General features: G+C 35.6%; 2 protein-coding genes across 2 annotated transcripts in view; one reads left to right on the top strand and one right to left on the bottom strand.

The window, feature by feature from the left end:
• The window catches only part of LOC135688028 (WD repeat-containing protein 70), a 54,812-nt gene extending 47,935 nt beyond the window's left edge, over positions 1-6,877 (bottom strand). Inside the window, exons 1-4 of the mRNA XM_065204709.2 lie at positions 6,725-6,877; positions 2,048-2,122; positions 1,387-1,470; positions 552-659 (exon numbers count right to left, since the gene is read on the bottom strand). Of these exons, the coding sequence (XP_065060781.2) occupies positions 552-659; positions 1,387-1,470; positions 2,048-2,122; positions 6,725-6,764 (307 nt within the window). The 5' untranslated portion in view covers positions 6,765-6,877. The remainder of the gene's footprint in view (positions 1-551; positions 660-1,386; positions 1,471-2,047; positions 2,123-6,724) is intronic.
• Positions 6,878-7,948: 1,071 nt separating this feature from the next.
• On the top strand, positions 7,949-10,447 carry LOC135688030 (2-phosphoxylose phosphatase 1-like). The gene has a single exon (XM_065204710.2). The coding sequence runs from the start codon at positions 8,021-8,023 to the stop codon at positions 9,512-9,514; it is 1,494 nt and encodes a 497-aa protein (XP_065060782.2). The 5' UTR covers positions 7,949-8,020; the 3' UTR covers positions 9,515-10,447.
• The last annotated feature ends 14,961 nt before the right edge of the window (positions 10,448-25,408 follow it).

Raw genomic sequence — 25,408 nt, 5'->3', positions numbered from 1 at the left:
CCAAAGGGTTAAATGCAACGAAGTAAGAGTTTCTTATCATACCCTGAAGAGTGTTAGTCAAAAACTTTTAGGTATTTTTTAAATGCTAGCGTTTTGAAAATCCATATTAAAAAATTTTGGTCTTTCTTGGTATGTAAAATCAAAATTGCAGGTCCTAGGATTTTTTTACAAAGTTTTTGAAATTTCATTCAAGGATATTTTCATTCTTTCCATGAATTTACAAAGAATGATCCGAAGATAAAAATTTTCAGATAGAATGGCGGTCTGCCCGAACGCGACGACAGACTTACGGATAAGCAAATGAGCAAATATAGCATTATAGATAAAAGAATAGATACAACATAGGACAAATGTAAGCATAAACAATTGCAAATTAGCATCTAACCGGATGTGAGTAACAATTGATATGAAAACTTGATATGAGTAACAATTAACAATCACTAACAATTAACAATCAACATTTACACCAATACTTGCAAGTCTCCAAACAATACTTGTCAGTCTCCAAACAATACTTGCGAAAAAATAAGAATAGTAAGGGTTTTACTAACCTTTTTCAGTCAGTCCCTCGTCTCTTTCGGCTTTTGTCTTCTCTTTTTCGTGCCTTTTAGCCGACCGCAGGCCATCTTCAAACTCTCTCTGTTTAGTATCGACTTTACCTAAAACAAATGAACATACATGTCTGGAAAGATGCCTTACATACACTAAAATCTAAATCTGTATTGAATGTAGCAGCCAATATAATATTACTTTAAACAATTAATAACATGTATTTTGAGCATCAAAATTATGAGCATCCAAAACAAATACATTTGCAAAAATCCAGTTCATGAGGAGCAATTTAAACATTGGCTTTTTGAAGGAACCTTCTTTGCTAACAAAACACAAACAAAAGATTCATAAGTGCTATCAGAATGTGAAAACAATGCAAGATTTATTAGATAATACAAATTGGACATGCCTGTCTAGTAATATCTTAGATCAGAGCTCATCAATTTTCAAATATTATTTTTAAAATATTTTGAAGTTTTATCAAAAAGAACTCTAGAAATGGAGATGTCTGCAAATTGTATATTTTGCTGTTTTCTAGCTTCTGAAAGTAGTTTTATGGACAATGAAGCGTGCACTTTTCAAGCAGTGTACTGTTCCTTGCACTCAGAGGCACCAAACCTCTTGATTCCGAAGCCTATTGCAAAGTGAAAAAGCATGTGTCTCTCCTGACACTAAAAGAAAGTTTGGTTATCTCAGTGACTCAAATCACAGACTCTTTGTCCAAAACCACTGTGCATTTTTGCACAAAACTGGCTTCAACAACAAACCAGACATTTGGAACTTAGTAGGATTCATTGAGTGACCATGCCTCATTAACTCATACCCTTTACTTACCAAAGCCAGCAAATCCCATCATCCTTTGCATCATTTCTTCTTCATTTATATTTGCACTTGCTGCTTTTGAATCTTTTAAATTTCCTGTTGAAAAACGCAAAGGTTTGAAAAATCATAATTTGTTGACATTTGTTTTATTGTTGTTTTCACCTTATGTGTATGTGTTAGTCATAATACTCTAACTTATTGCGTGTTCTGATTATACCTTTGTTATGAATACTATTCAACTTCTTCAATTTTAATTCTTTATGTAGACCTTGTTGAAGCTTACAGCAAATCAGTGGATATAGTTAGCATACAATAACAGTAACCATTATTTAGTTCCCTGTTGTATTATAGGATAGATTTAAATAAAGTAGAAAATAAACCTTTTTTACATACTCACTTTAACTTACCCAAAATATTGATACAAGTTTTTAAGCAAATGATCATTAATTTTGCTTTTAGCAACAAACAGAATTGTCAGAGAAAATCCCAACAGAACTAGTTGGATCAGATTTTAGACAAAGGGAAAATCTTACTAAAATCCTTAAAATTACAATTTTTACCAAACAAATTTAGCTGAATTTACAATAGATACAAGAAATTGAAAAGTGTTAAAAATTGTAGAATCCTTTGAATGCAACTCCAAAAATAATTATTGATAATGAAACATACTCACTTTTTTGAGTAATATCCTCATCTGGTTGATGCAAACTTCTTTGAAAGGCATCGGATGCTTGGTACCTAGATGCACCTGGGAGAGACGTGAAAATTTATGAAGCAGATCAAAACACATTAGCTCTAGGAATACCATGCACAATGACAAATACCTTTTTACAACTGTAACTTTTTTATCATGTTTAAAGGGGATTGAATGTGCACGCATCAGCACATGCATGGCATCAATAATGAATGAGTTGTATATTTGATTGTTGCTTTTGACCTTTATAAAATTGTTCTCTTCAACAAAATATTGTTTTGTTTTTGTTAATTTCAACATAAGTTTTGTCTTTTATAAGCTGAGCAACATCAGATTATTCTTTGAATAGTGCCTATTATGTCTCCCAATTATGATGTGTTTACAAGTTGCTGAAGTAGTTTTGTTTAAAGGAGGCTTATTTCTTTGCTTTGTACAGATTACCCCAAAACATGGCAATCGTTAGGTAGTGTTCAAAACTTCTGTTTTTGCAGTGATGAAGGTAAATAACAATAAAATTACTCAAAGGAAGATGGTTTATTTTCTCAATGATGCAGCAAGAGATGAATAGCCCCAAGAAAAGATCCTCTGCCAATCAAGATTTTGATCAATCCAGAAGCAAAGATAGAGAAAGAAATTCATAGAAGGAGCAAGAAAGTTAGATTTTCTGACAAAATATTTATAACAGCTTTTATTTTTATCAAAGTTTAGATATAACGTCATGTGTCACAAATCATACTACTCAAAGATTTTTCTTGTCTTTTCCACTCAAATAAGGCATTTTTAAGTACTATAAGAGATGGCCAATCTGATTCAGAACAATAGAAGAAATCACCATATTCTGTTTTAAAATCTTTTCTCTCAAAATGTAACACTGAAACAAAAATAAACAAACATAATAAATTTCCCATAAGATCAATAGGTCTCAGACAAACAGCAGTTTAGCTTTACAGGGGGTTTTTCACTCCAACTGACCCCCTTTTATCTACACCATTGTATCAATCAATAGTTCCCTATAGTTGTCCCTCAATGTCATATGTTCTCGAAACGAACACAGCAGAAACACTCAAGCACTCAGGCTCTCTGTAATCGAAAATTTAGCTTCACGGACTATGACATAACTATACTGTACCTCAACAATAAATTTTACAACCAGGCCTTGTCCGGAAAGGCGCTGATCGAGCGCGCGCATCTAGAGCGCACCCAAAAAAGTCTTGGAAAGCAATTTATAGAGCCCCTTAAAAAGTAAAAACAATATTACCATGGAGCAAAATAAATTTTTGACATTTGTTGAATTAACATGATCATGCATACAGGGGCGAAACTTCACTATTTTCATTAGGGGGGTATGAAGCTTGGATGCCTGACGAAAGGGCGTGGCATGCTTGATGAAAGGGCGTGTCATACATGAACTTCATTTTTAGAGCACATCGCCTCAAGGGCTGAAATCATCGGGAAGCCCGAGAAAGGGTCTTTAGACTCAGGCTGTTTGTTTAAAGTCAAGAAATATGCCTCTAGTTTTTCTGATGTTGGCTATAAACATTTGTTTCCGAAAAGCAAGCATTTGTAAGGCCTGTCTTTTCTATAAGATAGTCTTCACTTTCTAAATCACCTAGCTATTAAAATTCAAAAAAGGGATTGAAGTAGGGTCTCAATTTTATTTTTATCAAAGTGGTACACAAAAACAAAACACGGAATTTAGAAACAGCTACGCAGATTACATTGTTTCAACAAAAAAGAGCTTCAGTTGCATTTTCTAAATTTCATTTTAAATTTTCGGTTGCTCCGGAAGCAATTTCAACATTTTTGCAAAAAGTAGGGGGGAGGGGTATGCACAGTGTTCATTTCCTTCTCGCATCAAACACACTTTACTTTCCGTCTATACTTTCGCTGTCGATCAATACTTCAGACTTCATCTCGAGACGAAGATAAACATATGCACGTCGAGTTAGAGACAAAAGCGCTGATCGGTGGACGAAAGACAGAAATATATATATGTTGCTATTCCTAGCCTCGTTTCTGTTTTGTTTTCCCAACTGGGAGGAGATTGAAAAAAAGATGGGGAAAAGACCACAAATTCAAAAACCAAGCTAGGGCAAAAAGTAGCAATAAAAGTCCGACCTAAAGAAAATCTCCAGATTTGCCCGACAGATACACTGGCAGCCATAAATTTGCCCGACAAAATCTGCTTTTTTGAAGATTGGGGGGGTGCAGCACCCCCCATACCCCCCCAGTAGTTTCGCCCCTGCATGCATAAACAATCTTCCAAACAGACAACAATATTATGATTTGCGGAAGATCACCTCTTGAGAAAAAATTCAGCAAATTCAACTTTGGGTTTTCGATACCATTTTGAATCTAATAACCCTCTAATAACCACTAAGGACAGGACAAAGGCCATCAAGCATATTCTTTGGCAGATTTATTTGATTTTGAGCAATCCTTAATCTTATGTTGAAGTATTATTTTCTGTTTTTCTTAATAACTTAAAATCACCTGTGCAAATCAGCGATCACAAATCCATTCAAATTATCGTACTGCTTTGAAAGCACTCAAAGGATGCTCTCAAGGACATTTTATTGAGAGGTACAACATAGAGCACCTAGAGTTTCTAAGAGGCTCTTTTTATAGAGTCAGTACCTTCATTTTGCTTAGAGCAAGGCCTGTTACAACATCTTTCCACATCGATTAAACATTAAGGACAAAGTTCAGGCAAAAGCTGCCTTTTTGTAACTTTCATAACGCATTTCAGATTCTAAAAAGTGAAGAAAATTTGCCAGGGAAACAACAAATCTTCTGGCAAAATGCTTCTGAAATAAAAGCACAGATACACTATAATTTCAGTTGCTTTTGAGGTTTCAATCCTTCTATGTTAGCAACTTGAGACCACTGTTCTGTGCAAGTGACAAAACGGTCACAGTTGGCCCCTTTTGTTCACTCTGGAACTGAGACTATTTTGCTCTTCAGAATAGCTTTGACCTTGCTATGAAAGCATATGAATTTTGTACTGTCATTGTTCTGTTTTCGAATGGGACAGTGTAAACAGGATCTGAAATAGCAAGATATGTAAAAGTGTGAATTGCATGCATGACGGATTGTCTATGTCCCTTTTGCTACATTTATCTGAGAAAACCCAGCAAAACATTGTATGCATTATTTTATGTATACAAATTATAGCTCAGGTGGAAAACCATAAATTTGGCAATCATCAAAATGGTCATTGTAAAAAAGATGCTGTTATTCAAATTTTGATTCAACTTTAACAGCTAAAGGCTAAACACAGAGGCTACTGTCTCCTTTTGGTAACTGACTAACAGTTATCTGAATAAAGATGCAAATTATATTTACAACCTTACAATTTTTTTTATAAATATCCAAAAAGTTCCAGCAAGGCTTTATCAGGAGTAAGTTCTCTTTGTCTTGAGAATATGTGAAATATTTACAAGTGAAGTACTCACTGGGGAGCAATATGGCATCAGAATCAGAGGAATATCAGCCATTAATGTGCAGATGACACTTCATTGATCAGTGTTTGATAAACCAGTGAAAATTAGAACTAGACTTGAACTTTACCAACTTCTTGAAAGGTAACTTACAAACTTTACTAACTGTTTGGAGCCTGACCTATTTTTCAGCAACAGTTCAAAAGAAAGTTAAGGGTGTATTGGACAAAAAAGAAATGAGAAAATTTACCTAAAAAATATGTGACTGTGTAACCTAAGTGTGACTAAAATCCAAATCGAAAACACAGCTTAACATCCAAAATTCAAAAGCCTCATATTCATCTTAACAGTCTAGTCTAAGTAGTTTGAACTCAAGATCTCAAGGTCCGTGAGATCTTAAGTGCTATTCAGAGGTGACACGTTAAAGGCTCGGATACAAAAAAGAACATTCAACAAGAATAATGATATTATTTTATACTTCTTGCTTGTATTCCAATGAAGAATTTTTCAAAAATAATCTTATCATTTAATTTGTCCATTATTAGAAAATTCTTGTCAAGAAAGAGTAAACTCTATCTGACCCACTTATATGGTGGATGCCCTATCAATTCCAGTCTAGATGGTTGGTTACTCTGTCTGACCCACTTATATGGTGGATAACCTGTCAATTCCAGTCTGGATGGTTGGTTAGGATTAGAATCAAACTAGTTTGAATTAATTCACCTCGACAAGAATATTCAAACAATAGGACGATGACGCGAATGGATTATTCTTTGAAAAATTCTTCATCGGACAACAAAGAAGAATATTCAAAGAATAAATTCTTTCGCTTAAAATAGTATTATTCTTGTTGAATATTTTTTTTCGTTTAATCGGGCCATAACTGGTTAAAATGTTCTTTTCTTTATACAGCAATGTTGCTAAGGCGGTTTCGGGGTTAAATGAAATGAAACTGCAGAGGCCTATGCACGTGTGAAGTTGCACAATCCAAACATTGCTTAAATTAGGGTGTAATATTTTTCGTAAAGTTGAAATGGGGTGGTTTTTTAAGCGTGGCGTTGTATATACATGTATTCCAGTGTTCTCAATCTTCTTCAGTGCACATAGTAGTGGAGGTGAGGATGTGTTTTCAAAATGTTTTCCAAATAAACATTTCGAATATAATGCTGTTTACTGAAGAAAATAGCGAATGACCCCGAAAATGAATGTATTTTACCTCTTAATGCCCGCATTTCTTCTAAATCATCATCATCCATATCTATTAAATGAATTAACGCTGCTAAACTGCCGAAATCGAACTAGAATCGTGTTTTTCGGTGCGCCATTTTGGATTCAGTCCAATGACCTCTTTTTGATGTGGTATTCGCGGAACTGAGAGTAGTACCGTGCTGTGACCAGTGAGTACCGTGTCATTAACTTGGAGGAGTAACAACTGATAAATTAATCTTGACGAGCAGCAACCAATGGAAAACAATCCTTTGCTGGCATTTCTTAATTGATTTTCATGCCATTCAAGGTACTCCATGCTCAACCACTATTCTTTAAAACTTTTTGCTGGTACTTTGCAGCAGCAGATCTTGAAAGATATTTGAATTATTTGATCAATGAATATTTCGTAGCCCAAGTTTTAATTACGAAATCAAGGTGGCTCTAATTTTAATTCATTACCTTCTACCGACTACTGGCTCTTTGATAAAAATCTAAAATCCCTAAATATCACTTACATAAATTTGTCAAAGCTATCAAGTCGTCAAAAATTCTGCAAGGCAAATTACGACATCGTCTACCAACCAGTTAGCGTGGCTTCAAGACATTATTGTGTCCGAGAAGCTATTGAGCATCAATGAAATTTCAAAGCAGATATTGTAAATGGACTGACAACATTTAGTTTCTCCTAGGAGGGTGGGCTACTTATTTGTGTGTAAAATTTTAGCAAAATTCTTTGTTTGGTTCAATCAATTATTCAACTACTTTTTGGGTCTTCAATAGAGAAAAGTTTTAAGAAAAGAAAAAGGCAATCTTGCTTGTGCAGTGAAAATTTATATTTGGGTCAATTTATATGCACGTTTGAAGTGATGGTATACATGAGTACCACCCTGGCATGGCATCCTATTTTTTGCAGGTAAACACTTGATTTTTGGTTACCATCCTTTTCGCAAAGTTTCGTAAATCGAGGAAAAAGGGGTCTATTTCTTGATGTGTTTCCTTTTTTCTTACGCAGCTGTCAAAAGTGTTTGTCGGAGTAGTATAAATTTTGGCAAATGAATTAATGGAAAGACATTTTCATGACTTGAAAAAGACGGGCGTGGTGGATGCAAAACGTGGGCAGAACGCAACAAATTTTGCCTGATTTGGGGGGGGGCTGCGGTCCTCCCAACCTTCATGTCCCCTACGGTTAGACATTTGACCCCTGTGAATCCTTGAGGACAATGACACTGGAGAGAGGTATTTGGAGGATCTATTTTAGGCCCAATGCTGCAACCGCTGAGTGTATACGTGTAACTTTTGGAAAATGCTTCTGATAACGAAGCTCCGTCAACCAAAAGTTCTTTTGATGAAATGGGGACTCCGTGGACCACGAGTCTTATTGCTTTTTGCTACTTTCTGTATTGTTGTCATCGTAATTCGCACTTTTATTCGTGGACATTTTCCAATCTATTTGTTCAAAGATGCTGATGCAGAAGCAGCAAACGGTCATGGCAAGTTATATTGCAACAAACCGGGCAATGTAGTTGGTAAGGAGGGACATTTGTCATTTTTTAAAGGTGGTAAAAGAAATTATCAGCTACAACAAGTTTATATTGTCATAAGACACGGAGATCGAGCGCCCATTATGCTGAACACTTTCCCTAACAGCCGGCCGGTTGAAGTACCCTGCAAGTTTAATAAGTCCTGGACATTTTATGATGACCTTGTACAAATCAAAAAAGGGGCGTTTAATTTTCGCGTTTCTGGACATAAGACGCACCCAATATTGCAAGAAAGAGACACTTGTCTGGGAGGACAGCTCACACCAATAGGTTTTGCCCAGCACTTAAACAATGGGAAGTTTCTCAAAAGACAATACAGTGATTTTCTTGGTAGCATAAATGACCCATCGATGATTTTATCAATGAGCACTGCTTACAGCAGAACTGTGCAAAGTGTTGCGTCATTGCTTTTTGGTATTTTTGGAGACAGATTTAAAGACCGTAAAATGGAAATAAAAGTTCAAGATGATAAATATAGAGAAACACATTTTTTAAAAGATGGTCAAGGTGACAATATATATTGTCCAGCTTTAGCTCAAAAGTTAAAAGATATCTGGAAAGTAGATGAGTTGCATGATTTAAGGATAAAGATTGATCCTATACGTAAAAAGTATGCAGAAATCTTTGACAGTCACAGAGGAGAAATACCAGCTCTAGATAGGATTGTTGACATTTTGTATGTTACTATGTGTCATGGTCAACTTTTTCCAAAGGCACCTAAAGGTGATATTTCTTACAAGCTAGCAAAGACTTCTTTTGAGTTAGCTGACCACCTGATATCATTGAAGCATCAACAAACTGCTGAGCTTCAAACATTGGCTATACTGTCTCAAATAGTCCATAAAACAGCAAAACGCATCAAGAGTCTCAGTGAAAAAGATTCAAATTGGCATAAACTTGTAATATTTTCTGCTCATGACACTGTAATTGCTCCTCTATTACAAATGCTGGGTGCTCATAACTGGAAGTGGCCCCCTTACGCTTCAAGGGTAGTATTTGAAGTGTGGAAGGACTCAGATAACAAACCTGAGGAAGCCAAAGACTTGGATCAGTTCCTTGTCTTTAGGAGTTACTTTATCAGGGTGTTATATAATGGAAATGATGTAACCAGCATGGTGAAATTTTGCAGTGGACAAGTGATAGAAAACCAATTTTGCCCTTTTAGTGCATTTGTGAAATATGTTGCTGATGGACAATTTGAGGGGGATAATTATTTTGAGAGAATCACAAATTTATGTGTTGGAACTGATCTTTAGCCATTTGATTCTAATAGCTTTATCTAGGGATTTTTAGGGGTGTTTGTTAATGATTTTGTGAGAATCAAATCTCCAAAGAAGAGTTACTATATTTGCTTTTGTGCGAAAAGCATTTTGCATCATTGGACACAAAGAATGAAGTGTCACAATCACTTGGAGAAATCACATATTTCAATTGTTGAATCAAAGATTCCCAAACATTATAGACTGACAGATAAGATCATTGTATGTCGATCATTTTGTTTACTTCTTGTTTACATGAAGCATTTATTTCGCATTCAATCCTAATTTTGTAGAACATTGGTGCAAGTGCCTGTTTTATATACAGTCACTTGTTAAAAAAAATTGCTATTCTGGCTGGTAGAAGCTCCTTTTTAAATTGACTTGTAGCTTTCAGGGCTGACTATTGTAACAATTATAATATTTTCAGTAACAGATTCCCTGAAACAAGCATATGAAACCATGAACCAACATTCTATAATGTCTTTGAAGTTGATTAGATGTTGGTTATGTTTGTGTTTTGCAAGAGTTGTAATATTTCCATTTCCAAGAAGTTGCAAAAGTATAAAAAGATTCAAAAACAACATTCAAGAACATTGATCAACTAGCAATGAATCCTGTTGACAAATCATTTTTGCTTGGGAATTTCCATATTTTTACCTTCTTATCACTTTGCTATACCTACAGACAGAAATATTTATTTCTACATAATTAACAGTAGCACTTCTGATGGAGCTGTTCTCAAGTAATGCTGAGATTCTATCTGGGAGCTGGTTGTTTAACCCCCCCCCCCCCCACTTCCTCATGTTGATTTAATATGTGTATATACCTTACAATTTGTTTATTTCACCACAAGTTATTTCACCACAATTTGTTTATTTCACCACATTCAATTGATATTTAATCATTATATATAACATTGGTATTTTCCTATATTGGTTAGTGTTTATCCACATAAAACTCAAAATAGGTTGCCTGGTGATTAAATTATTTGTGAAACTCAGAGTTGTAATTTAGAACTGTCCTGCTTTAAGCTCTGCCTGTACAGCATAAAGCACAATGTCATGTCATATTTTGGTCAAAAAATAATTTAAAAACTTCTATGCTACACATTTCAAGGCCAGAAATTTTGATAGTTTCATGGCCCTAATGGTCCTTCCATAATATGTTTTTGGAATACAATGAAAACAAGCAGGAATCTGCAATGGCTAAAGAAAAGTAATAATTGTTGATTACAATCAGTCATCTTTGGCAAGAAGAAGGCAGTTAATTGTAAAAGATTACCTGGTTTCAAAAGACATTAATTGAAAGGTTGCATATCATGGTTCTGTTCAGTTAGCTTCATTTTACAATTTAACTTTTTGAGCTTCTCAACAACGTGACAATTCACCTTGGCCAGTATTTTTGTTGCCATTGTTTTTCAGTAAATTTCCCATTGAAGGTGCAATGTAAATTTTATATCAATTTGATCAACAATCAGTTTGTTCACTTTTTTGTTGCATGACAGAAAATTGCTTCCCTTTTTATGCTCGTCAAAGTAAACAATTAGATTCTTTTTCAAGGAACCCGTTGCACAGTTGAAGTATCTGTTTAGGCTTTCTTCTGTTGTTTGTACACTTTTATCAGTACTATACATGTGTCATCTACGTATAATGAGAGGTTGTTATCAACTGCTCGTGGGATGTTGTTCAGATATAGGAGGAATATCAATGGACCAAGTATAGACCCCTGTGGAACTCTGTATGAGCTATAGATTGGACACGTGTAGAAAACCAGTGTGAATCTTAATTATTTTACCATGGACCAACAAAACCCAGGGTCCTGTCCTGTTTTAAGCACGTGAGAATCAAGGGGACCAAGAAAAATGTTTTTAAAAGCGTAAGAATGTTAGACGAATATACTAGATTGGATTTTATACTGGATGTCGATAGGAGGAAACGAAAAATATTTGGAAAAATCTGATTAAGTAACATTATTTCACAGATCATCACTTCTCCACAATTTTTGAATAGCGTGCTTTCCTGAAATCGTTTCTACTCGTTGCCCCTAGTAAAAGGGGAACAGTGTTTAGTATACTTATTTCTATTTAGCTTTGAGTTGCAAGCAAATGCTTTGAGTTTCGGAACCCTGAATTATGTGTCTGTCGCCAAACTAGATACAGTGAAATTCATAAGTAAGTGCAACAAAAGAATTCAAGGCAAACATACTTGAGACTGTTGCTTAAAGAGGGCCCCCGTCAAATATGGAATTCTAGAAAAGGCAGCTTTTGATGCGGTTAACCTGAGAATATGTGTGAAAATATATCCTCGTAATCATTTCTTGGAATATGGATCCAACTTATTCTAGCCTTTTTATGAATGTCTTTACTAGAAGATTCTTTGCTACCTCCATTCTAGAAAGAATATGAAAGAACATCTAAAAATGGCAAGGAATCATTTTCTTCCTTTTCAAACGTAAACTGGAGGGCTGGGTGTAGGCTAATAAGGGGTTTTAGAAAAATATCACACCCAGCCTCTGTTTTGAAGATGGTATATGTGTCATCCACCTACCGAAAATAAACATCTGGCTTTTGGTCGTAGTCGAACAAACGCTCTTCATGAAAGCCAACAAAGATACTGGCCAAGGCGGGTCCCAGAGGGAATATATTTCGATCCACAACTGGGTATATATTTTTCATCGTGTTCTTTCGGACCCTTATTCTGACGTTTTACGCTCTGAGGAGTGTCAGACGAAAAAGCTTTTAGCCAAAATTTTGTAAAATGTTTGCTTTTTTCAAAGCCATTACCATATCTCTTTTACAATGCATAAAACAATTACACCTAGCTACCTAACAACTTAGTGAAAGTGTAACAGAGACGATGTCCTTTATCAATAAACTCAATTTTTGGCATAACATTGATAAGGAATGATTTTTTCAAATAGTTAGTTTTACGTTTACACTATGAGTATAATACTTAAGTATGCTATGTGTTTCCGCATTTCCATGCTATTTTCAAATTGTGTGGTGCCAAAGGCTTAAAGGGTGTTTCCACGAAAAACTTTTTAATCTTGCCTCGAAGCCCCGGTTTTGTTACGCACTCCGAGACCCGAGTTTGCTCTCATTTGTTCCGGATGATGCATACACAAAGATCGTGTATGGAAATAGCCCAAAAGTCATTCATTGGGAGCTGTCTATTTTCCATACTGCTCGACCTAATGACGTAATTAGTTTACCCTAAACCTAACCCTAAAACTAACCCTAACCCTTTACTTGAAATAATCAATCATGCCAAATTATGACTTTAATCATGCTTATTTATGACTATCAGGTCGAACAGTATGGAAACTAGACAATTCCCATTCCTTGAGCTCTTCACCTAAAAAGCACGAGCTAGCCTCATATCCAGGCAAAGCCTCGGCTGCTGGTAGCATATCATTTAGCAAAAATAATTACTGAATTAGCCTTTTATTCTACCAGGTTTTAAAATAGCACAGAAAAACGGAAAAGTTAGTTATTAACAAAGTAACAAAGCACTTGTTTGTACTTTCGTAGCTCTTTGAGAAAAACTACGCTGTACCTGCATTTTTCGAGATATCAGGTGGCGGAGATAGCAAACGACCTGTTGAAAATTCATTTGAGATAGTGAATGGTTAATTTAACGAGTATTCGAGATAGTGGCTGTCAACCGTATCGATATATTTGGTATCAAAGGATTCTTAAAGCCGATCTTTTACATTCTCCCCCTTGTAAAATGTTATTTATCCCAAAGAATAGCATAAAAATATCTGACCGATTTTGGAATGAGATATTTACTACAAATCAGAGAATTCATTAAACACTTTTGCAAAAAAAAAATACTTTATCATGTTACGTTCGGGACAGGTTTAATATTTTTAGGTCTCGAAGACTTTGAAAATGCCTAAGGTTGTAGGGACTGGGGAGAAGCAAAATATTCCTCTCGCAAAAGACTTAACTACATTACAATGGCCTAAATGCTATAAAAATGACATTTTCAATCTTTACATGGCATATTTTACTCCTTCATTTTCTTTTGGCCATTAGATTTTGGGCAAGATTACAAAATTTGGCATTGACCGTCAAGCCTTGGCTTTTTCCGAACATGAAAAAAAATTATATTTTCGGGGGTGCCTAGGAAAAGGGGGGATGCTGAGGAGTTAGGAGTGCAGTACCCTGGGTACCAGACTTACTATGTGAAAAAAATTACGATTGAGTCTGGTACCTAGGATAAGAGTGCGGTTGCTCCCGTGACATGCGCAATAGTCGATAATCGAACTTTTTCTACTCCATGGCCTACCAACATGACCCCTGATATGTACACTCGTGCTCAATAAGACGTTTACACAGTGATTTATCCTTGATCCAGTCTTATGCTTATGTTCATAACAGGGTTGGATCCAGACTATAGCAACTGTAGCTCGAGCTATTATCAGTTCTTCAAATTATGTGTGCGTGGGCTCCGAGACACAGATTGGAAAGTGAGATTTAACACCCATAACAAAAGATTTTGAAAAAGCTCTATTGTTTTGCAAAAAGTGGAGGGCAAAAAGTGGTGTGTAAAGTTGAAGTTACTGTTTTCTTTGAAGCGCAGTTTGAAATTTTTTTAGGCCTAGAACCATGTCTAGTCCCAGGCCTAGAACCATGTTTTAGTCCTAGAACTGATGCTGGTCATTCTTCTTCTGCTGACGTGGTCCTTGCATCTAGTTATCTAACGAGTTTTGCAAGCAAACTTGCAATAGAGTTCTTAGATATGACGTCATAAAAATCAAATTTTATAATTTTTTAAAATTGATGACATAGCCTAAAGGAACACTGTATAGTACTTCTTTTTAGGCAGAGTCAGTTAAGTTTGTCGAAAATCAGATGAGATATGGCCAATAAAAGATTTGAAGTTTGCTCGGATACTGTTTTTGGCTCTATTCATTAACAAACTTTAATGATTTGACGGGGAAGGACCCTGTGCTCATGACTCATGAGGCCATATCTCAGCCAGTTCCTAACAAATTTGACTGATTTTGCACATTTAGCGGTACTTCATGTTGCTCTTTCAGGTCATGGGATCCAAATTCAAAAAAAAATAAAAATAGATTTTTGTGACGCCATCACTTATGTACTTTTACGAGGGTCTACCTTTTAAATCCAAAGGTAGGAGACCAGTTTGAAGGCTTTCGTTTTGACATGCCTAATGAAATGGAGCCTCGATGTACTTACAAACTGTGTTGTTATAGAAAAGAGTGTATTGTTACTATGTCTTAAATAAGAGATCCAGGAAGACGGTGACGCATTGCCTGCCAGACAGATGGCGCCTTGCGAACGAATATGATTCGAGACGAACGTAAATTCGTCTAATCCTCTGGAAATTCGTTCAACTCGAGACTTTCAGTCTGCACGTGACTTATTGCGAGTGAAATGTGGTCGCCTTTTCTGTCTGAGCTCACACCAAGACAGACATGTCGACGTAAAAGGATGTTGCATAAAGTGGCCGCCTTGTGTTTAGTATCGTTTAGTTTATATCATTTCCTCGTAACAACCATAGCATCACATTTCCTTTCCATCCTGATGCAGTTCAATCAAGAAAGGATATCAAGCCCCTCTACATAACGGTAAATCAAAAAACAGTTTCAAAGCTGACTCAGTGCTCTAATCTTTTATATTACTCAGAGACTCTAAGCAGTTGCAAATATGGTCTGAGTCGCCTTGTCTAAAATATGAAAACCGCAATCTCCAGTTCGAGCCTGTTTTAATGAGCAGCCAGACCTAAGTTCATCAGATTCTAAGGATCTGTTTTAGCAGGGCTCTAGCCCCGCACTTTTTGCTGAAGTATGATATTGAAGTTGTGGCACCACCCAAAATTAAGAAACTGTTAAATTTCCATTTTAAAAAAGAGTTCAAAAGTTTTTATCTGGATTTTTTGTCTTTGGAAAAGACAGCATACTTTCGATTTTGACCTGCAGGGCTCTTTTTCGTGAAGATCTTGGTTTATAATTTACAAAAAAAAATGCTCAACTTCAAAACCATAAGGCAATTTTAGGTCCTGAAATAAGAAACCAACTAAGAGACTTTTGGCACTAAAATGCCAAAATTTGGATGCCAAATTAAGAAAGTTTACTAAGCAGTGATCCATGTTTCTTATAAAGCAAAAAACGCGAATTTGGAGGAAAAGTTTTTTGTTTGCTGTCTTTATAGAACTTTATGCCGATAAATTTCTATATGCTTTAAGTACTGGGGGAATACATTTATTTGAATCTTGATTTTTATATACTTTAAGTCTAAAGTCTAGGCCTGCAGCATTTTAGAAGCAGATACTTCAGAATGAATTGACATTTTTTCTAAGATCTTATACTTAGGTTAGGTTTAAGGTATTCTTATTTTGCTCATCTCTAGCCTCGAAAATGTCTCTCATCATGAAACTAGTATTCAGGTTACTTTTGGTTGTGCATATATCTAGTAGCAAGTACTCTAGATTTCATTAGTGAACGAACACTGTATTATCTAGTTTCAGTAAAGTTTCATTGTTTCATAGTCCGCATGACTGTTTTTATACGCAATTCTGAATGCCCTTTCTTGGATTTTACTCATTTTATATTGAGATTTCTGTCATGGAATATCCGGATTTTAGTGCAGAGAGTTGATGAAGCTGTTCATAAGAACTGAAGTTTATCAGGACCCATGAACGGAGAAACACTAGCAATGGGCAGGCAGTTTTGGCTGGCCTTTTTGCATTAATTTGAGACATGTGGGGGGTCTAAAAACGTGAGGAGGGAGCTAAAACCGATTGAATAGAGGCTTTACTGGTGGTTCCTTTCTTAATACTTTGCATTTTCTGTAAGGTGGGGAGCCCCCAAGCCCCCCTTGTTCCGCTTTGCCTGAGTAAGGCCAAATTGGTGTTACGCAGTGACATGTAAGTTATTTTTATCTATTTTTCTTTTTTGACGTTTCTCAAAAAGCGATCCAATTAGCCAAGCCTACTTTCGAGATTCTTCAAGAAATCCTCAAATATAAAAGACTTTTTGGACACAGCTACCTTTCCACTTTTCAAAGTCAGTAGGCTTTATAGTAGCAAGGGTAGGGAACCAGGGGCAAGAATATGGACCAGCTCTTGGGTAATTATGCGACGAAAAATCGATAAAATAGTAGTGTATAAGGAACACCGCAACGCGACGAGAATAAACAACAACAAACACACAAATCAGTGATGGCTAATTTGTGAGTTTGTTGTTGTTTATTCTCGTCGCCTTGCGGTGTTCCTTATACACTACTATTTTATCGATTCTTCGTCGCAAGAATTCCTCCGGAGTCCGTCGAGCAGCCTGCTATCGTGGCCTCTCCTTTATTCGCATATTCTAATTTCGCTTTGAATCGACTGTTGCAATCATTTTGCTTGTTGTGGCACTCTCTAAAACCCCTTCATTGGCACCCCTGACTATGATTTCAATGATATTCAGCTGATTTGATAGAAGGATATGGCTATAGTACAAAATTTACCACCAAGGTTCAATCTATTACTAAAAATTTTAAATATTGATCCAATCTGGTTGAAATTCTTGTTTTGTTAAAGAAATGAGATAACAAGGACTGAAAAGTTTAGCAGTAATAAAGAAGGATTCACTCTCTAAACGAGAACACCTGCAAAGTAAGGATCTTAAACTTTTAGAATAATAGAGAAGGGATTTTTAATGATATGCACTTCGGTAATAGAAATTTGCGCCATAAAATTCTGGTCTTATTCACAATGTTGAAATAAAAGGAAGAACATATGATTAGCCTAGCCAGAAGATAGTAAAGTTGAGCATAATAGGGGACAGATTGCCTTTAAGTAAAATTTTACTACAAAATATTCGACGAATTTTTTTAATAAATCCATTAATGTTTCCAAGTACAATTTTACTAAATTTCCTAGTTATATTCTATTATATTGTACAGCACGAAGGCTAGTAGATTGAAAAGTATTCTATATGCTGCAGAAAATGAGGGCTATATCCCATAAGGTAGATATTTGGCAAAGACAGAGGGCATAGAAATCACATTACTTTTAAACTGTTATAGACCAACGTATTCTTTTTTATTTTGTTGTGCTTTGTTCAGCTGTTTAGCCGCAAGAGCTGGATTTTAATGAAAATCAAGAGAATCTCCTAAACGTAGGATTTCCATGAAAAAGCTATTTAAGATGTCAAAAAATCCTTAAAAGCTGTAAATATCGAAAACGTTGAAATTTTCGTTAACTGAGATCTTCAAATGCTTCCCAACAGTTCCAGCTTCATTCATCGAATGCTCCAGCGCGAATGCATTCTTCTAGTTGCTATGAATAAACTAATCGCCTTCCGATCTTTTCTAATTCAACCTCTAATGAGCCTTCAGCTTCCTGTGCTGAACTTTTTCATTGCTTTCACATTATAAAGAAAGAGGAAATATATTTTTGCACGAAAAGATGTACCAATACAATTATAACCACAAGATATCTTAGGGAAAAATTAATCTTATAAAGAATCAAAAGAAACCAAAATTCATATTGAAAAAGTTGTTGAACATGGTAGTATCCGACATTCCTGATTTGATGTAATAAATGCAAATTTGATGATCTAGGTGATTCGAAGATTTTAATTAAAGTACCTGCGCGAGATTTTACCGTTGATGTAGTAATTGGTGGTTGGGTGGAAAAAGAGAACCCCCTGGGCTTCCAGCAAGGCGGAAGCTTTGTCGAATTATACTTTTTGTATTTGGTCTAGAATGTGTACACTGGTTTAGTTTATGAAAGTTCCCTATGATATGAGAGACTATACTCAGTAGCAATGCCATCCACAAGGCTGTGAGGGAGGGCGGGCAAAATAGTACATTATAAGCCACACCCTATTTTACTGTCTCTTTTAACTGTAGGGAAAAACCCATTTACCAACAGGGAACGCCAATTTTATCAATCGGAAACGCTCATGAAGAACTTTTGGTTTCGTACCAGATAAACAGCTCCGTACCAGATAAGCACACCTTTTATCTGAAATATTGAAAAGATCACTTTCGCCTTTTGTATACACTAGTCTGCGTGCAGACTTTGTTGACAAATTGAAAAGTAGAGAGAGGCTAGTATACACGGGATATACAGATATTTGTAGGTATTGGTCCCGAATGATGCGAAAATCCCTTTCACTATCTTTACTTGATTTTTGTGATTTTTAAGCCTCGGTTTGTTTTCTTAAGATTTCAGACAAGATGTGAAGAAGCCCAGAAGAATAAACTTTCTTTTGGCTCCTACAACATTTTCAGATTGCAACGCGAAAATGATCAAAGCACGCAACATTTTCCTGAAATATGTCGTGAAGAAGGGATCTAACTTTAGTGCTGTTAATCACTTTTTATGCAAAACTTCAGTCAAGGTACAAATTCTTTGAAGGCAGCGTTTTGTATTTCTATTCTCTTTTGATCAAGGCTAAAGATTTTTCATTTTAATATTCAAATTTGTGAACCGTCAGGGGCATAATCGATTGATATCTAGTTTCAAACTAGTTTTTTCCTTAAATTAAATTTTCTTGCGAGTATTGCTGTTGTTGCTGTTATATTTCTATAGTTAATGTAGTTCACACTAGTTCACATTTCAAAGCAGTTCACAATGGTGGTTTCGGAGGCCTATTTGGTATAAATACCCTTTCATTGTAAAGTAATTAACTGATTTTGATCCTGATGATGATGTAGTTTCAAGAACTTCTTGCTGATATCAATCGGGGAACGTTTTTTTCATTGAAAGCAATTGGCGATTGTGTCTAGACGGCTTTATTCTATAAATTATTAGGTTCTTGTATTGATAGTACACTTTGGCGCCTGAATGAGGAGACAATACGACACCTTGTGCTACCGTCTCATCGAAGTATGAATTAATTATGACGATACGTTGCCATCATGTGTAATTCAAAAAGCTCGTGGGGATGATTGAATGGGATTTTGCAAAACCTTTTACAATTTTCTTACTTTTAATCCATTAGAAAATATTGCAAACTTCCTATGTGAAGAATAACTTTCACGATAGAATAACTTTCTATGTGAATCATTTGATACTAGAAAGGTCAACCCAGTCAAAAACCCGTAGAAATTTCCATAAAAAAAACATATAATAGTTTTCATCTCACCAAATAAAGGCATAGCTGGTGACGTCATGTTAATGATTACCATGTGATTCAAATCGGTATATTACACAATATATTACCATATATAGGCATAGTTGTAGCTATCATGCGATTCGTTACCAACCTGGTTCGTTACACTTGATTCATTACTGTGCTTATTGCACAATATGATACTTTCCTCTTATGTAATCAGTTCTATTCAATGAATTCTAGTGCGCTAAGGAAAATCACTGGTATTCAGAATTCGAAAAGCCGTCCTACGTAATCGAAGTTCAGAAGGGGCTAAAGAGATCCATTTTATGAAATTATAAAGCTTTTGACCCTTATTCTACCGACAAATCCGACGAATCTGGCAGTAACCCTGCTCTTTTGAAATGTTATTGTCTATACCTGCCGTTTCTCTGACCAATCATCTTCTTTAATTATCAACTACAACCATTGCCAAAAGTACTTGGAACACCCAGCAATTTGCGTTGTGTTTTTATGTTTTTCACTTCTTTTCCCAGATACTGAAATTTCCGCACCCCTTCCCCCCTAAACAATGTTGATAATTTAGAAAAATATCATTGAGGTCGCAAAAAAGCGTTCTTCCTAATCCCCTACGTCATTATGTAGTAAACCAACATTGTTCAAAGGGGGGAGGGGAATAGCTGAATTTGCCCTTGGAAACTAACGTTAGTGTACCAAGACCTTTGGCAAGGATTGTAGTAGCTTTCAGTGCATATCAATCTTGCCTAATATCATTTCAATCAGATTGGCACGGGCTTTAGTAGACTAAAGGACCTTTTAGGCCTATTTATCTATATTACGATCAAGAAAAAAAGTATACAAACTTTACTACATTCGCAACTTCATTCTTTTGTTTTTAAGAAAACACCTAATAACAACACCGAAGCTCTATATTCCGAAAAAATAAGAACAGTATAAGAACATGTCTAGCCTCAGATGAAAAATTAGAAGATAAAGTAAGATATTTTTGAGCATTTTTTCTCGTGTTAATAAAACAGAGCAGGTTTTATCAGCTAATGAATCGTACTACAAAAAATGTCTTGCAAAGCTGTTATTCAGTTGTCTTAGATTAGAACCTTGAGCATCTAGTTGCAAAACAAATCTATATAAAAAAAAGCACATCGTTAAAAACAGCTGAGTCTCACGTTATCCAGCAAAGAAGAACATTAAACTCGTCAGGAATTTTCTGTTTCTTTAAAAAGAAGATATTCCACAATGCCCTGTTGGCGCTTATATTATAGAATTAATTCATTTTGAATTTCCGGAAAAAACGTTTTGAATTTGGGCAGGGCTTGTTCAGCTCATAAACTGAATGCAAAAAAACTCCCCTTTTTCCGTCGTGCTTTGGGTGGGATACCAGAGCCCAAGAAATGGGGAGGAGAATGGAGATGAGAAAAACAAGGGTACTTGCCTCGCAATATAATTCAATTCAATTCATTTACAGTATAAATTACTAAAAACTGTATATACGAGGAAAGTTTTACAGTTAAATTATAAAAAGTAGATCACAAAGATACAAGCTAACAATATAAGAAAAACAGCAATTATAACGTTGCTAAGCTGTAGGACATGCGGAAAAACTCACGAGAGCTAGTTTGTATTCACATGCAAAGCTAAATGATGCCGTAATTTGTCCCTCAAGTATCATAGCAACGAAAAAGTCTTGTGAACGTAACTACTTTAATCAGAAGAAATAGTTTTACCTGCTGGGTGAAGCATAGGCCTGCCTGCCCCCGCTTACTGATGTTTTTTACACGAAGAATGCTATTTCAGTAATTCAAATAGACCTCATTAGCGATATTGCAATGAATGTAACAATATTTTATGAACGATATTGATATCAAATTACAGGTAAAAGCAGTGGGTAGCACAATTTCAAATAAGAATGAAATAAAGTTCAAAGAACAAATAGGAATAGAGTTTACCTGAATTACGTGAATCAAAGAGAACGTCCTGTCAGGCAGAAAGCAGACAGAATCTTATAGTAAAACGTCCTTAAAGTCAACAAAGATGATAGTAAGAAAACATGGACAGTTTTGCTGTAAAGAATACTATACTGTAAAGAACACTAAATTTTGCGATTTTGCTACCATCTATAATTTTAGAAAATTAAATTTTGACTTTTACGCAACGAAATTGCTATGTTTATTGTGGGTTATTTAGGCCTATTTATGGTTGGTTTTAACTGGGCCTGACCACTGATCTATAAAAAAGACAATGTTTCAAGGCTTCAAAAAGACAAGGGCTTCAAACTTTGGTGTTTCAAGACAATGGAAAGCTCGATCCAGTCTTTTTTATACCTAGTACCCAGATCCTTTCCACCGAAAAATATAATGTGAAAAGATGCGTTCAACAGGAGACATATATCGAATGGTTTCGCGGACGTAAAGGCCCATTTGAAATAAAAAATGGTTTTTTGAAAAAACCAAATAAAGTCATTTGTTGACTGGAAGGTGGACACCTATTAGGCCATTGGTATATAAAATTTTTGAAAAGAAAACGAGCCTCGAATTTGGTCAAAAATCTAGAAAAAAATAAGAACAAGCTGAAGCTGGTTGCATTGTAAATGTAAGGATGCCAGAAAGTTTTTAATTAAGGATATTTTTTCATGAAAGGGGATATTTTTCTCAATGTTATTAAAAAGACAACCCTTATATTTACATAGACAATGCATTATTTCCTCGTATTTACATTTTGTTATCTTCGAAGCCTCAAAGTTTTGGAAAAATCAAGAATTTCCAGAAACGTCTTCCATTTTTGAATGTTGGACGTGGAATAAAATTTTTTGTAACATTTGGTTTTTTTCGTTTGAAGGGAATCCAGACAGTCTTTTACTAAACCATTATTTCATCACGTCGTCACCAGAACGGGTAGATTCTAGTCATTGATATTTTTAATTCAACTTGTCGTGTTTTGACGGGGTTACATTATTATGAAATTATAATATATTTGAATTATTCATTTCCGTGGTCTAGTATTTTTTCATTGCATAATTAAGAGATGTCTATTAAGTCGGCAGCTTTTAGAAAACAATATCAGACAATTTAGAGTAGAATAAAGTAATCTATTAAACAAGAAAACTTAGTTTGTATATGGAGTACTAAAACATAATCACGATTAGCGTCGGTCGTCGATGTTCTCAGAAACAAAATGCACTGACAGACACAGCATTCTGGGTCTGAATGAATAGATAGATGTTCAACAGACGAAGCCGGTAGCTTGTCGCCACACATTGATTCGAGATCGAGTGAAAAGATCCCAATACGTAAACGCATTTGTATTGTCCATGGTCTAGACCATACAATTATCGCGTTCCTTACATGGCCTAGTGGCCTTATAGAAATCGATCCCAATATGTCCTGCCAAGAGAAATTTGCATACAGAGTAAGCATGAACATAATAGGAGAATTGAAATCAAGGCTTAGTGCCGCCACTTTTTGTACCTGCCTTAAGAGCAAGTTAACCTTAGGCCGCATTCATAAAAAACTTGGCTGATCTACCATACTGTGTAGAAAGTACTACCATTACCTTTAGTGTTCGAATAATTTTGGTAATTAGAAGCATGGTCATAAGGAAAAAAGCAATCAAATGTCATGGCTTGCAGGAAGATTCTTTGTGACCCAATAAAAGTGCAGTATTAGCATGATAATATTATAAATGATTTTCATCTTTGATTTAGAGATCATTGAGTTGAAATTATTGAATGTCAACTTTATTCCAAAAGTTCTTATTTGAAGCCTCTTCAATTGGGATTCTGTAATATATTTGTCTAGGTTCACTGTTTCAGCTTTAACTATTTCACCACATCAAACAGCAAAATATAGAATGATTTAGAAATCAGGCTCCTTGTAACCTATAGAACGAGAAAAACTTAGTAAAATAGTCAGAAGCTTCCGTTGCACATTTTGTGTAGAACTGCGTGTTAAAAAAAACTCCTGTTACAGCTACAAGTTCAGAGACAAGACCAGTGGACAAGTCAATGTCGTAATGTCAAATATTGAAACTAAAGATAACTCTAGTACCTTAAGCAACAAACTTTTCATGGAAGAAATCTTCATGCTCTTTAAAATATTGTCATCTGAAGCTTTCATGTCCTTAAAACACTATGCGGCGATTTAGATTTTCCGAAAGTCTGAGAAAAGATAGCAACCATTGTCCAGTATAGCAGAACAGTCAACCATGCTAGTAAATGACTATCTCTTACATTTATTACTTTTAACTATGGTACACTTACACTCAAAACATTAAAATCGATAAGACTCACTCTCCTGAGTTACTGTCAATATTCTCTTTCTAAGGCCTTCTTATGAAAATGTAAAATAAATGAGGGCCTTCCCAGTACAGGAAATTTCCTTCCTAAAGGAAATTTGAGGGAAAAAAGAGAGTGAAAACTGGAAGGAAAAAAGACGGAAATTGGAAGAATAGCAAAGCAATTGCAAGAAAAGTTTCCTTATGTTCTTAATTTCTTAAACCCTTTAATTCTGGCTTGAAAACTTTGCTTACGTATTCATCAGTATAGACAGAATCGCTAAAGTTGATGTTGTTTTTTGACAATGACACTAACTATAGGAAAGGAAACTTTTATGTGAAAATGTGATGCACAGGGAAGCAGTCCAGAGTTTATTAAGAAAGCACTTGATGACTATAATAGTCATAGCAATTTTTTTAAATCATAGAAACTTTTTTCAATATTAACCGTATATATTTACATTTACTAGGAGGCCGAGCACAAGGAACACAGGGGTACATGCACTCAATTCTGAAAACCAAGAGCTATGTTCCTATTCATAGCCAACAAAGGTGCCCCTACCCAGAGTTACTTCCTACGTCTATGCTCTAATATAATCAATTTTTTGTTTCTGTTACATTGTGTTGTACCCTGGGTACCAGACTCGTTCTCTATAAAATAAGATACTCGCTCTTATTTTATATAAAGTGAGTCTGGTACCCAGGGTATTTGTGTTGCTGTGTGATTGAGTTGTGGGTGATCATTTTTTTACCGTTTGGTCAAGGAGGTTAGTTGAGCGCTATGTCACTGTAGCATGCTGTAGACAGGCAAGCGTTTTGCAACCAATTTTACCTTGTTTTTTGCAAATATACATGGAAGGAAATTAGAAGAAAATGTCTGATTTAAGGGAAGGACATGAGAACAAAATAAGGAAAAAATAAGGAAATCTCATTTTGGAAAGTAGAACCACTGGGCCTATCATTGTTTTGAACTCAAATTCATTGCCACGCTATCTCAGCGGTATCCTAAACATCCACATCAACACTTAAAACCCAATATTGAGGAAAATTTACGGGCGATCGGGCCTTTTCAGCCCCCCCCCCCCCTTCTGAATCGACCTCTATATCGAGAAATCCCAATTTTCTTCTTGCCATTCAGTGCGGTTTCTATAGCGGATGTCGAATTCGTCCGCAGATTTGTTTGCTTACCTTGCCGGGGCTTTGAAACCAGATAGAAGGAAGGGAAATAATCCTCCTTCATTAATACAATTAAGATTATTCTGTTAACCCCAAAGCGGGCTGGAAATGAGAGTTGCTGTGGAGGGGACGCCGGGGGCTCGACCCCCTTGTTAAAAGGCATAAAAGGAATCAGCTCTTAACAGGAGAGCACTTGTTTGGTTGTACGCATTTGTGTGTTGGTAGCCCTTTATAATGCTTTAGCTTTTATTTAAGTGAGCTATTATGAGCTATTAAGTGTAGCAGTCTTTCTGAGTGTTGAATAGTTTGAATGATTTCGTAGACACAACAGAGAGAGAACCTTGAATACAA

This window comes from Rhopilema esculentum, chromosome 19 (genome assembly GCF_057945365.1).
Source record: "Rhopilema esculentum isolate cy_ngs chromosome 19, ASM5794536v1, whole genome shotgun sequence".
NCBI lineage: Eukaryota > Metazoa > Cnidaria > Scyphozoa > Rhizostomeae > Rhizostomatidae > Rhopilema > Rhopilema esculentum.
This window is presented reverse-complemented; position numbering and strand designations above follow the sequence as displayed.